The sequence below is a fragment of the Rhinopithecus roxellana genome, chromosome 16 (genome assembly GCF_007565055.1).
Source record: "Rhinopithecus roxellana isolate Shanxi Qingling chromosome 16, ASM756505v1, whole genome shotgun sequence".
NCBI classification, from domain to species: Eukaryota; Metazoa; Chordata; class Mammalia; order Primates; family Cercopithecidae; genus Rhinopithecus; species Rhinopithecus roxellana.
In genome coordinates, this window is record NC_044564.1 from 49,256,843 (window position 1) to 49,271,768 (window position 14,926).

The window sequence follows — 14,926 nt, forward strand, 5'->3', positions numbered from 1 at the left end:
CAGAAGTGTTCTGTGCTGTGTTGAGTTTGAGAACAGCAAAAACAAGTTTGGTTTTTCCTGTCTCTTAAAATACCCCACACTTTAAATTAAACTGCCACTTTTATAGTAAGTTCTCATGTACATTTAGATCTGTTCCTGGTTTCTACATTCTGCTCCTCTCATCTTCTATACCAGTATCACACTTATTTTAAATCAACAACTTTACAGTATACTTCAACATGTGGTAGACAAAAATCTTATTTACAACTTTGCTTTTTAAAAATCTCCTTGGGTTTTCTGGCACATTTATTCTTCAAGATGAAGTTGAGAATCAACTTGTAAACTTACCTGTTGAGACTCTCATTGTATCAAATGTATGTATTAATTTAGAAAGGATTGACCTTTTTTTTGTTGTTTTTTTGCAGACAGAGTCTCACTCTGACACTCAGGCTGGAGTGCGGTGGCACCATCATGGCTCACTACATCCTCTACCTCCCCAGGCACAGGTGATTCTCTCACCTCAGTTTCCTGAGTCTATAGATGCGCATCACTAGGCCTGGCTAATTTTTGTATTTTTTGTAGAGATGGGGTTTTGCCATGTTGCTCAGGCTGGTCTCCAACTGCTGGACTCAAGCAATCACTTGCCTTGGCTACCCACAGTGCTGGGATTACATGTATGAGCCACTGCACCTGGTCTGACATGTTAATAATAATGTTAATAATGTTAACATATTAATAATGTTAATAATGTTAATAATGACATTAACTTTATGTTTCTAGGAACATATCACTCATCTCCATTTCTTCAGGTCTTGATTTTATATTCTTCAGTAAAATTTTATCATATTTTAATAAGTTGGGTATTTTAAAATTTTCTTTTTACTTCCATGTGTATCTTTCCCATCTCTATAAAAATAAACACTTTCTGAGTGAATTTTTATAAAAGATCGTTTCCTCATCTCATATCAAATGGTAGGGATATCAGATAATCTTTAAAGGCTTTTCAGCTCAAAAATGCCACAACTTTCCACTAATATTCCAAAAGCAACAGTCTCTAAAAAATCACCTAAACAATGTGCATATTTATGTGTAAAGGATTAAAATTATATATACCAAGGACGGTCAACTGGTTTCATCATAAATATCAATTCTAGTCCATCAAAAATAGCTGCCTAGAATGGCCAATTGAGAATATCCAAGCTCAAGGGAAAAGAATACCATGACGAATTACTGGTGTCATAAGGGAGAAAATAAAAAATGGTGGCACAAGTACCAAGTCCTTGTCATACATAAGATTCACCAAACTATTAACAGTAGTTATTTACAGAATTAGGAATAATGGCAAGTCGGCTTTTATTTTCAACATTATACACTTCTACATTGTTCGCATTTTTTAAAAACAAGCAACTATTACTTTCAAGATCAGCCAAAAAAAAAAAACCGAAAACCAAAAAACAAAACCCAGATACTTTAAATTTGTGAAAAACATTGCAACTTCATCATGACTACTTAATAGAAGTATAGTTCTATTTCATTACCTGCTATAAACTTATTTCCCTGATAATTTTTTTTTAAATAAAACTCTCACAAGTTTTTTTTGTTTTTGTTTTTGTTTTTTTTAGGGGGGCAGAGTCTAGCTCTGTCTCCCAGGCTGGAGTGCAGTGGCACCATCTCAGCTCACTGTAACCTTTGCCTCCCAGGTTCCAGCAATTCTCCTGCCTCAGACTCCCCAGTAGCTGGGATTACAGGCATGCACCACCATGCCTAGATAATTTTTCTATTTTTAGGAGAAACGGGGCTTCCTCATGTTGGTCAGGCTGGTCTCCAACTCCTGATCTCAGGTGATCTACCCACCTCAGCCTCCCCAAAGTGCTCAGATTACAGGAGTGAGCCACCACAGATGGCCTACAATTTAAGTTTTAAAAATATATTTTTTAAACCACTTACTTATCTGGATTAAGTATTCTTTAAATATTATTTCCAATATTTATGCCATAATACTATATTAATACTCTTTTCTAATCATCAGAAAAACATGAATATAAACTAAGAATTTTATAGGAAAAAGAAGTTTTAGCACTTTTAACACTTACAATTCAATTTCAACCATGCCTCTGGAACATCCTCTCTTCACAAAAAAACCAACCTAAGACATAAAAAAGAAAGTGAGCTGTGTAATGACATTCCCAGGTTAACAATCCGAGATTTAGCAGTCCTTATTACTTGTCAAATCAAGATTTTTTCAGGTACCACTTATATGTGCACTCCTGTCACTTTCTAAGGTATCCCTCCCAGATCTGGGTTCCTCCATTGTTCCCTCCCACAAATAACAATAATAATAATATTAGGTAAAATTTATTGAACTCCTATGCACTCCATAGCCTCTTACAAACTTCGTGACAAAGCCAGTAAGTGCCAGAAAAAGGATTTGAACCCAGGAAATCTGGCTCCACAGCCTGTGTACTTGGCCACTATATTAAATGCCCAGAGAGAAGAGAAAATGCCTGTGGTAAAACAGGTCCTATAGTATAACCACTGAGCACTCAAACCTTCTTACTGCCATTGAAGACTTCCTACAGTCGCGCAGGTTAAATATTAACAACCATGCTAATATTACCTATCCTCTTAATGATATAATTGCCACCATGCATCGTTTTAAAAGGAGCAATATAATTGAAATTTACATGATAAAGTAGATATATCTGTGCCAGTTTCTATATGCTTATGAGTCTAAGCCCGAAAACAAAGTCTGAGCCTAAAAAAATCAGACTGGATCTTAAATCAGTCTATAAATAAGTGATAAATATTAAAAAAGGTAGAAAATACACCTTGCAAGTAACCTTTTTAATAGTGATGACAGTGATGACAAGAGCTAGCATTTATCAAGCATTTACTATATACTGTTGTGCTAAGCACTAAACATGTATTTTCTCATTTAACACTCATAAGCAACCTTGAAGTATACATTCATTTTATAGATGATAAAGCTGAGTTCCAGAAAGATGAAGAAAAAAAAAAAAAAGCCTTATCTTCTAACCACCGGGTATAACCTAATGCTTAAAAGTACAGATTTTAACATCTACTTATCTAGGTTCAAATCTCAACTCCATCACATACAAGTTGTTAGACATTCAACAGTTGCTTAACCTGCCTGTTTCCTCACAAACAAGGACATCTATGTAGGAATGCTATCTGCCTGTTAGCTTGCAAGAATTAAAATACTTGGTACCAATGAGGAGGAAAAAAAAAAGTCAGGAAGCAGTTCTTATTATAAAGTATCCATACAGATGGTGTAGAGTATGTTTTTGTTATATTTTTATATTAGCATTTAAACAAAAATACATTAAATATTCTTGCTGAGAACTTGGGCATCACATAAATACATCTGTGCACTCAAAGGGCTGCAACCTGTCATCTAGGAAACACTGCACTCCACAGCCTCCTTAAAAATCCTATCACTCGGCCGGGCGCGGTGGGCCTGTAATCCCAGCACTTTGGGAGGCCGAGACGGGCGGATCACGAGGTCAGGAGATCTAGACCATCCTGGCGAACACGGTGAAACCCCGTCTCTACTAAAAAAATACAAAAAACTAGCCGGGCAAGGTGGCTGGCGCCTGTAGTCCCAGCTACTCGGGAGGCTGAGGCGGGAGAATGGTGTAAACCCGGGAGGCGGAGCTTGCAGTGAGCTGAGATCCGGCCACTGCACTCCAGCCTGGGTGACAGAGCGAGACTCCGTCTCAAAAAAAAAAAAAAAAAAAGAAAACACATCTCTTCTCATCCTTGAGTGATAGGATTTTTTGTTTGTTTTTTTTTTTTTTGTTTTTTTTGTTTTGAGACGGAGTCTCGCTCTGTCGCCCAGGCTGGAGTGCAGTGGCCGGATCTCAGCTCACTGCAAGCTCCGCCTCCCGGGTTTACACCATTCTCCCGCCTCAGCCTCCCGAGTAGCTGGGACTACAGGCGCCAGCCACCTTGCCCGGCTAGTTTTTTGTATTTTTTTAGTAGAGACGGGGTTTCACCGTGTTCGCCAGGATGGTCTAGATCTCCTGACCTCGTGATCCGCCCGTCTCGGCCTCCCAAAGTGCTGGGATTACAGGCTTGAGCCACCGCGCCCGGCCTGAGAAGAGATGTGTTTTCATGACAAAAATCAACATGAAAAAGTTAGTAAAAATTGTTATAGCCAATTCATTCCTACTGTACAGCCCCTGGAGTACAATCCAACAGACCATTACAAAGAGATAGGGATTAAATGATCTGACAATTAAAAAACTGTGTATCAATATTCATAAAAATCTCAGTTGGTCCTTGGATGCTATCTGTTCCAACTCTCCCATTTTTGAAATGAAGAAAAACTGGAGTCCAGATAATTGCTCAAGGTCACAAGGCTAGTTATTAACAGAGAAAAGTATCTTCTACCTAATAAATGTCTCCCATATAGCACTAAACACACATACACATTTTAAATAATTTATAATCTTAAGGGGAATTTGCTTCCATTTTGTAACTGTCCATTAAATTTTAATTTTTTTGTTATTATTTCTATCTTAATAGCATTGTAGTCAGGATATGGCCTATGTGGTGTCCATTTTTTGAAATTTTTTGATACTTGCTTTATGACTCAGTATACAATTAACTTTTAGAAATGTTAACTTGTGCTTGAAAAGAATGCATAGTCTCCAATTGTTGGGCGTACTTTTTATAATATAGCCATTAGTTCAAGCTTAACTTTATTGTTCAAATCTTTTGTAGTCTAATCTTTTTATCTGATTGATCTACTATTATTGATAGCTCTCCCAGTACAGTTATGGATATGTTAACTGCTTGTTAGCATTCTGCAGATTCTGCCTACACATTTTGGAGCTAGATTATAATGTGAGTTGGGAACTCAATTATCTTCTAGTGAATTAAAACTTTCGTCAGTGTTTAATGACCACTATTATCTCTAAAAAGACTTTTTGCTCTAAAGTCTATCTTGCCTAGTATTAATCCAGCTACACCTACTTTCTTTTGTGTATTTGCCTGGCATGTATTTTTTTTCATCCTTTCACTCTTAACTTTTCTGTAACACTTTATTTTAGATATGCTTATTAAAAACAAAAGAGAACTAAACATTGTTTCATTTCTCCATTCTAACAGACTTTATAATTTAATGAGTTTAGATCATTTATAATTAGTGTGATTATATCTGCACGTATTTCTACCATCTCATTTTGTGATTTTTATTTTATTTTTCTTGAGACAGAGTCTCGTTCTTGTTGCCCAGGCTGGAGTGCAACAGCGTGATCTTGGCTCACTATAACCTCCGCCTCCTGGGTTCAAGCAATTCTCTCGCCTCAGCCTCCCAAGTAGCTGGGATTACAGGCACCCACCACCATGCCTGGCTAATTTTTGCAGTTTTAGTAGAGACAGGGTTTCACCATGTTGGCCAGATCCTGACCATGGCCTCACAAAGTGCTGGGATTATAGGCATGAGCTACCACACCCAGCCAACATTTTGTCATTTTTAATGATCTCATTTTTTGTATCTGTTTCTTATCTCCTCCTTCTCCTCCTTTCTCAAGACTCCCTCCCTGTTCGGGCAGTATTTTTCCGCCACCCACTCTCATCAATATGATTAAGTGCCCTACACAGGTGTACCATTTTTATCTTTTACACTGTATTTTTACTGTACTTTTTCTATATTTAGAGATGTTTACATAAGTACAATGTAGGCCACTGTGTTACAACTGTCCACAGTACCAGTACAGTAACATGCTCTACAGGAGTGTAGTCTAGGAGCAATAGGCTACACCATATAGCCTAAGTGAATAGTAGGCTATACCATCTAGGTTTGTGTAAGTACTCTCTATTATGCTCACACAATGACAAAATTGTCTAAAGATGCATTTTCTCAGAACATATCCCCATCATTAAGCAACATATGACTGGATTTTGTTTCTGCCCTTTCTAAATTTACTCCATGGTTCCACAAGCCAAGTGCCACATTTAAAAAAAAAGGCATATTACATAATTTCTAGCATTTTAGGTGTAAGGGACTTGGAGAATCCTCTAGTATTATCGTCCAAAATACTTCTAGAAATGAAAATCTCCTTCCAGCTTCTTTACCTGCCAAATTTATTCCTTACATTCATGCACTATTAAGTTTGCTATACCCAAGGAACTGAGGTGTAGAAACTGATGTTACTAAAAGCAATTAATAGTTCTGAATTTTCTTAAAAAGTAATTATGTTAACTCACCTTATCCGCTCGTCCCATGAAAGCAGGTTTCCCAGCTAAACCAAGGCAAATGGCACACACAATGCTCGACTTCCCTGTTCCATTGGCTCCAATGATCATATTCAAGTGGGGTCCAGGAGATACTTCACAAATATCATATGTTCTGAATTATAAAGAGATGAAATTACTAAGGAGAGATACAAAACCACTTTTCCTTGCTTTACATTATCTATGAGATTCCTCAAATTCCTTTAAAAACTAGCTAACCTTGCAAATTTAATTTTTAATAGGTTTTTAATAAACAACTTTAGAAAGAAAATCTATCAACAGAAGAAATGAAAAGGCAGTAATGCATAACTAAAGAATATAATTTCATATAGTTTCTTCAAAAGTTTGCTGAAAAAAGTGAAGTTTGATCTTTGTTCTTTTTTTAATAATTACAAACCACTGGACACTGTATCAAAGATATTACACAAAATAACTTTAAAACAAATTTTATAGGAGAGGCCATGGCTTACCTTAAATCTGAATGTTACATTCATATTTCTTTTAAATTATAATGCTTAATGGTTATTCATATTTTAATATTTCAAACAATCTAAGCACATTTTTAATTACAAAACTGAAGACATATCTCAACCCAAAGGTTTCATTTTATTAACTTTTAAAAATTATTTTCCAAGCCAGGCACCATGGTATGTGCCTATAGTCCCAGCTATGAGGGAGGCTGAGGTCAGAGGACCAGTTGAGCCTAGGAGGTCAAGGCCAGCCTAGGTATCATAGAGACACACCGCCCTACAAAACAAACAAAATTTGAAAGTTGTCTAGTACTCTAATTACAGTTAGCATCTAATCTTTATTAGTTACTAGTGACAATTATGACAAAATGTGAAACAAACTCTGACTCAGACATTCTTTTAACTCGCTTTTGAATACTCTTAATTTGAACCCATAAAAAGTGTCCTTTGTCCACAGCATTTCAGTTAACTCTCAGGAAGCTGCCAACTAATTCCTCATGAATAAATGCTTAGTCTGCTGTTCACCTAAGTATATAAATAACTTAACCAAGCGCACATTAATATTTTAAGAACTTAATGATTTTGAAATGTCAGGTGGTAATCAAAATACAGGTAGAAAAGAAGTATTTTCTGGTAGGTTTGCTAATCCCACACCTCTACACAGCATGTGCTATATCTTTTTAGCCATTTTGTTCTGCTAGCACCTGGGTCTCAAAAGAGCCCTTTATAATGGTTACAATAAAACCAGTTTGGGAACTTCAGAAATGTAGAAAATTACCTGACATAGAACTTCTTACTCTCAACACATGAAGCCCCATTCTTTAACACTTGGATTTCCTGTTGTGAAATCTCTGTGTGAATGTTATACTAAAACAACGATGTAACTGGTATTTAAGAAAACTGAACAGGAAAAAGCATGAGAATTTCTGGCCTATAAAATATGCATCAATATTATAAATAGGGAGAGTAGCCAAAAACAAAGCTCCTGTATTTTTTTTTTTTTTTTGGCAGGGGTTGGGCGGGGGGATTTTTCTTGCCTTCAGCTACCCAAATCAAGCCTCTGCACTGTTTAAAATCGTTCTTCTGACTCTATGATGTATTTATTGGGAATTCCCTTATTATGAGCTTCCTTTCCTCTGAGCTCCCTCTGAAAGAGCTATTGGTAAAGACCCACCCTCTTATCATTCCATATACTTCACGAGGTATCTCATGTATTCTCTATGGCCTCAATGATTCCTTCTTTCTCCAAGTCTTTGCATACTATCTACATGCTGAAAGTAGTCCAGATGACCTCTACATGCAATGATCACCTCAATAACGCTATGTGAATGTCCCACAACAGTCAACTTATACTTAACACATTTAAAACTAAACCCACCATCTTTCCCATCCAAAACCACCCTTGCGGTCTCTTAGTGAATGGTATTATCATTGACACCATTGCCCAAATCAGAAACCTCGGCATTAGTTTTGCATCATCTTTGGTTCTTTCATTGCTTTTGACTCCACGCAAACCACCACTCCATCATCCAATCAATCACTAAGTAATGCTGGTAGAACTGTAAATCTGATGTCACTTGTTAAAAAAGAAAAATTAAAGAAAAAGGAGGACCTATCATAGCCGAGTTTCATCTTTTCTACTTTTTATCTCCCTTCCCTATTTTCTACTCAGACCTCTAAATTTTACCTATAATGTACTCTTTCAGTTTTGTGACTGTAATTCCTTATTTCTCTTAAGTCTTTGCGCGTGTTATTCCTTCAGCCTCCAAGTCTCTCCCTCCACTCCCAACTCCATTTGACTTGGTTCACTCACTACTCTCTTCCAGGCCATTTAAATTATCTGACTACCCCTCTTATTTCCTTGCTAATTCTCTAAGCCCACCTTTCTCTACCTCTTGCCTAAAACTCAAAGGCCCCTCATTAAAATAAACAATAATATCTCACCAACCTCTGCACTTCCAGCTACTTTTTCTTTCTTCTCTTTGCATCCAAGTTCTACTTTCTCACCCTCATTCATTCTTCTATGGCCTGCAAAGTTTTCTGCTTCCACTGCTTCATTAAAAGGTCAAAGATTCCCCAATTGCTAAATACAGTGGGATCTTTTCAACCCCGCTATCTGACTTCAATGTAGCAGATGATATTTTTGAAACATTCTTTTTCCTTGGCTTCTCTGATAATTGTCTCCCACTGTTTTCATCTTACCTCCCTGAATAGTTCCTTCTGACTTTGAGTATTTCTTGGCTTCACCCTTAAAAGCAGGCATTCTCCCAAGACCCTGTACATGGTCTTCTAGTCCTTCAATTTATAATTCCTATTGAGCAATCATAACCAGTTCTGCAACTTCATCAATCACCTCCCAAATCTCTCATCTGTGCATGACTCCCAAATCTCTCATCTGTTCACACTTTCCTCTAAGCTCCAGACTCTTACATTCTGCCTATAAAACATCTCTCTTAGATACTCCAAAGGAAACTTCAAATCACAGGATCTAAGAGGCATTTATTATTCTCCTCAAACTGCTCTCTCTTCTGAATAGCATCTGACCAATTAGCTAAGGCAAACACTTGGGAAAAATGCTGCATTCCTCCCTTTCCCCCATGCCTCAATTACTCTGTAGCTGGATCCTGTCAAATCTCACTCCTTCACACTCTGATCATCTCTTGCCTTCGTATTGTCTTTTTGCTTCCAATCTTGCACCCTTTCTAAATCATCCTCCACAGTGCTTCCAGAATAACATAAAACACATGTCATTCCCTGTTGAAAACACACCGTGGCTGCCTATAGGATGATGCTGGAACTTCTTAGCATAGTAAACATACAGGTCTCTCAATGGTTGCTTACCCGCTGTCCAAATACTCACTCACATCCTATATTCTTGCCTTACTAAAACACTTGACAGTTTCTAAATATACCAAACTATTTCAGACAGTTCCTTCTGTCTTCAATGCTCTTCACTTCTTTTAAGACTTTCCTATCTTCTTAGGCGGGTGCAGTGGCTCATGCCTGTAATCCCAGCACTTTGGGAGGCCGAGGTGAGGTGCTTGAGCCCAGAAGTTAGCGACTAGCCTGGGCAACATGGTGAAACCCCATCTCTACAAAAAATTTTTAAAACATTAGCCAGGTACGGTACGTGCCTATAGTCCCAGCTACTTGAAAGGCTGAGGTAAGAGGATTACTTGAGAAGGGAAGGTACAGGCTTCACTGAGCCCTGATCATGCCACTGAGCTCCAGAGTGGGCAACAGAGCAAGAACAAAGACTTTCATATCTTCTTTACAAAGCTCTTTCTCATACTCGTGGACAAAACTAACCACTTCATCCTTTGTGAAGGATCCTGATATATATGTTATTATGGTGTCTAACTCATTTGATTACATTTATCTTTCCTGATCTGGATTCAAATAGCAATGCAACTACTTAACAGCTGTGTAAAACTGGGCAAAACAACCTACTGAGCTTCTTTCCACAATGGAAATTATCAACATAGAGTTGTTATTAAAAAAGAATGAGTGCACTGTGTACCCGGCACACAATAGGTGCTTGAAAACAAAAAAGGTAGTATTGTTAAAATACAATTCTGTTATCCTTATGCCACTATGTGGAAGTTTAAAAAAGACTTCCGGCAGGACACGGTGGCTCACGCCTATAATCACAGCACGACGGGAGGCCGAGGCGGCAGATCCCCTGAGGTCAAAAGTTCCAGGTCAGCATGGTGAAACCCCGTGTCTACTAAAAATACAAAAAAAAAAAAAAAAAAAAAAAATAGCTGGGCGTGGTGGCGGGTGCCTGTAATCCCAGCTACTCGGTAAGCTAAGGCAGGAGAATCGCTTGAAACTGGGAGGCGGAGGTTGCAGTGGGCCAAGATTGCGCCACTATCCTCCAGCCCGGACGACATTATGAGATTCCGTCTCAAAAACAAAAATTAGCCGGGCGTGGTGGCGCGCACCTGCAGTCCCAGCTATTCGGGAGGCTGACCCAGGAGCGTGAAACCGGGAGGCGGAAGTTGCAGTGGGCCGAAGTAGCGCCACAAAACTCCATTCAGCGTGGGCGACAAGAGCGAAACTCCGTCTCAAAAAAAGAAAGACGACTTGGAACAGATTCACTGTGAGGTGCTAGGCAAATACATGATATATTTAAAACTTATTAAATTCTAAAGTGATAACTAGTTGTCTGAAGGAGAGAGGGAGGAACCAGAGAAGAAAGCTGGGTTTAGAGGAGTCAAGGGTTTGTAGGGAGATCCAACAATTGCCAGTAAGGTTTAATTTTTTGTACCTGTAACCTCCCATCTCAAACAACCTTTACCGTCTTATCTACTCCTCTGTGGCAAATGCCTACCCTAAGAATCTGCCACAGCATCACTACCACGCCGAATTAACTGTTGCCTCCTCGTAAATTCCCGGGGACAATACTTCTGTGAATTACAGACCAGGGCCGCTATGGATCGCGACTCCCAGCAGGCAGAGACCTACTCCCTCGTACAACCACTACCTGCTACATGACGCTTTTGGAAAACCTTGGCGGACTAAATTTAAAAACCACATCACGTAAGGCACACATCTCCTACATCATACACGTCAATCTCCACAGCCTTCGTAGAAAAATCCTCATGGGAACCCCCGCACGAATTCAAGGCCAGACCCACAAGCCAGGTACACACCCACACGCCCACGCCCGCGCGCAGCCGGCGCCCCGGGGCCTGCTGGACCGCACGCCTCCACACCCGCGGCGCGGCCTCCCGGCCACTCACAGGAAGTTCTCCATCGAGATACGGACTATAGAGCCCTCCACGAAAGGCCCGGACGACTGCACCAGCGGCAGCTGCGGGGCCGGATTCTTCCTCTTGCTAGGGACCTCCGACGAAGGGTCTCTCGGGAGAGCTCGCTTGGAAGCCTGGGGGCTTGTAGTTGACGTCTTCTTGCTTGGAGTCGCCATCCTGGCTTCCTCAGCGCCCCACAGCGACTTCCGTTCCCACTGTCCGGCAGCCCTGGCGCCCAAGCGCCCCAGCGCCCGGCTCCCGCGCGAAGTGCCGCGAACTGCTCCCGCGCGCTCGCTCCCGCGATCTCGCGCCGCGCCTGCGCAGTTCAGGTCCGGCAGCGTCAACAGGCCTACCCCGCGCCTCCCGCGGTCGGCCGCGCAGAACTAGGGCCGGACTGAGGGCGGAGCAGCAGACGGGAGTGAGTGGGGACCTCGAGGGACGTGGCAACGGGAGTTTCTTCTCTGTATATTTCAGCATTCAGATCCTTTTTTGTTTCTTTCACCCAGGAAAAGATGTCAATTACATTTAGTATTTTTGAAAGCCACTTTATTGCTTCCTGAGCCTCAGTCATGTGTGGTGGGAGGCTGCTGTGGGGGCACCTGGGGCGTCCAGGGCCACCAAGGCCAGGGGTACGTTAGGCCCTGCTTGCTCCCACCCCTTCCAGGTGCCCGCCTGAGAGCTCCCGGGCACGCCCATCCTTGGCTCTTCGTCCTCTTGGTTTTCTTCCTCATTGCTTCAAATCAGGTCCCTGTCTCAAAAACCCCGAAAAAGAAATACTCTCAAATGACTCTGCCCGAGGCTCCGTGAAGGCATCGTGCTAGGCGTTCTCAAACTCGTGAAACGACTACACTGCACAGGTTATCCTCATTGCTTCTCTGCTCCTTGCCTCCTAATTCTCTGGTTAAACTTCTGCCCCCGAGGTTTCTAGAAACCCCTGAGCTAGAATGCGCAGCCTAATTTCATTAACAGGGTGGTTCTGCTTCCGTCTGCTCACATTCATCTAGTTAAGCCCTTGCATTAAAGAGCAGGCGGCGCACCGAGGCCTGCTTGGATCTTCTTTCATTCAACTAATAATGAGTGTCTAAATTACAAGAAACTGGAGCCGTGGCAGTTCAGGAGCCTGCCAAGGTTGCATCCCTGGGAACTTATTTTCTATTGTGGGAGACAGGAAAAGAACAAGTGAATCAACTGAAATTAAAAAATTCAAACTTAAAGCTGTTGGAACTTGATATTATTCTGAGCCTTGCGAAGAATGCGGCTACGGGGCCTGAGTCCTTTGGCGCACAACTGCAATGTCTGCCTTGTCTTTTACCTATAAATAGTCAGGAAGACCAAACAGACAGAGGTAAGACCCCCTCAGCTCACTACCCCTCTTCATAAATTAATATAGTTATCCTCCTTGGAATGTAGATACCTGTAACTAATCTAATCACTGTGTTTTATGCATTGGTCTTGTATTGAAAATGTACTCCTGCTGAACCTTCTCTCTTTCTGCCCATGTAAATGAAACCTTAACTTCTCTTTGGAACATTGACCTTATTTGTTTGGACTTGGTGTTTCCAGGTGGCTGTCTTCAAGCTTTGCGTTAGAATAAACTCTATATTTAATGTTATTTTATAAATTTCACTACTTAAGGTTGACACAACAAATGATGAGGATAATTTCAGACTGTGACAGGTGTTAGGAAGAAAACAAAATGAACCTGATGGGTGGGAGGTACAGAAGGTCTCTTAGAGGTGGTGATGTTTAAGATAAACCCTGAAGGACAAGAGAAAACTGTGACATCTGAGAAAAGAGCACCCCAGGCAAAAGAATTTTGCTGGAACATTCCAGTAAGGACGAAAGCTCTGAGGTGGGAAGGACCGTGTGGCTGCAGAGCAGTGAACAAGGTTGCATAACAGAACCTTGTCCGTCGTGGAAAAGCCTGAATTTTATTTTTAAAGCAGTGGAAAGCCATTGCATAGTTTTAAGCAGGAGAGGGCCATGATCTGATTAAAGCTTTTAACTTATTTTTTATTATTTGATTTTTTTGAGACAGTCTCACCCAGTTGCCCAGGCTGGAGTACAGTAGTGCCACCTCAGCTCACTGCAACCACTGCCTCCCTGGTTCAAGCGATTCACCTGCCTCAACCTCCTGAGTAGCTGGGATTACAGGCACATGCTACCATGTCTGGCTAATTTTTGTATTTTCAGTAGAGACGGGGGTTTCACCATTTTGACCAGGCTGGTCTGTAACTCCTGACCTCCAGTGATCCGCCCTCCTCAGCGTCCCGAAGTGCTGGCATTACAGGCATGAACCACAGTGCCTGGCCTTAAACTTTTAAAATAATCATTCTGGTTGCTGCGTGGAAAATGGATTAGAGGGGACCGAATGTGGAAGTGGAAGGCCACTTAGAAAGCTGTTACAGTAGAACCCTGATTCCTGACTCCTACAACAAAGCTCCTTTTCCAGGTCCCTGCTTCTTCCTCTCACACAAGGACTCTGCTCTCTCCAAAAGTTATAACAGAAAAAAAAAGAGTAAGTAAAAAGCATGTGAACTTGTAGTTACTGGAAATTTTCTTAAATGCAAATGAAAATGAGAGAGATGGAAAGGAAAATCATTGAAAAAATTCAGACTGCAGAAGCATCCTGCCTGAAAAGTCACAGCAACAGGCAAAAAATAAAACAACCTTGGGAAAACCTCAGGTTGCACCTGGACAGATAAACAGCTTTAAACACAGATAAACAAGCACAGAAGGAGTGGGGGAGTCTCGACTTCATACTCATACAATGGGCCCCAGTAAAAACTGTGGGCCTTAATAAGTACATTCCTTTCCCTTTAGGCACACTAAGATAGGGAAGCTAGAAACTTATGCAGGGAGGGTGGGGGGGAGGCCTGCAGCTGCAAAAAAATGTTTGGGAACAGACACAGAAACTTAAGCGACACAAAGCAGCACAGAGCAACACAAACTAAAAGCCTGCTTATGTGATCAAGGAATTGGGTAAAGGCTGATAGAAACTCTGCTCTATGCTGATAGCACACCTGGTCCCAACTAAATCTTCAGGCCCTAGGAAAATAAGACACCCTCTCCTCACTAGTCCGTTTATAAAAACCCTGACGTTTTTACAACAACTTGGTAGTCCACTCAGACTGCCCTCTCCAATGCAGAGAGGAGCTTTTCTTTCTTTCACTCTAATAACTTTTGCTCCAACACCACCTTTGTGTCCATGTTCCTTAATTTTCTTGGACATAAGGACAAAGAACCCAGGGTACTAATTCAGACAATGAGAAACTGCTACGTTAAGGTGCATTGGTGAGACTGCAACAAAAATAAAGAATAATTTTTAAACTGTTCAAATGGCGGGCAGTAATGAAAAAACTCAGTGCTCAGGAGAGCACAATACTGTCCTTCACTGCATTGCTAGCATGAATTTTTTGGAAAGTAAAGGTTCTGCTTCAAGAACTAGAAAAGTCAGATTGT

At 40.8% G+C, this 14,926-nt stretch overlaps 1 protein-coding gene and 1 long non-coding RNA gene across 5 annotated transcripts in view; one reads left to right on the forward strand and one right to left on the reverse strand.

The window, feature by feature from the left end:
• Nucleotides 1-11,746, reverse strand: part of SMC5 (structural maintenance of chromosomes 5) — a 106,040-nt gene extending 94,294 nt beyond the window's left edge. For all 3 annotated transcript variants that reach the window (XM_010362944.2, XM_010362946.2, XM_010362945.2), the window contains exons 1-3: nt 11,456-11,746; nt 6,214-6,355; nt 2,073-2,125 (exon numbers count right to left, since the gene is read on the reverse strand). In XM_010362944.2, the coding sequence (XP_010361246.1) occupies nt 2,073-2,125; nt 6,214-6,355; nt 11,456-11,640 (380 nt within the window). In that variant the 5' untranslated portion in view covers nt 11,641-11,746. The remainder of the gene's footprint in view (nt 1-2,072; nt 2,126-6,213; nt 6,356-11,455) is intronic.
• A 37-nt stretch (nt 11,747-11,783) lies between these two features.
• LOC104662050 overlaps nt 11,784-14,926 on the forward strand; it is a 53,878-nt gene continuing 50,735 nt past the window's right edge. Inside the window, exon 1 of one of the 2 annotated variants that reach the window (XR_004053929.1) lies at nt 11,784-12,809. This is a non-coding gene — a long non-coding RNA (uncharacterized LOC104662050). The remainder of the gene's footprint in view (nt 12,810-14,926) is intronic. The other variant, XR_004053930.1, reaches the window with a different exon arrangement.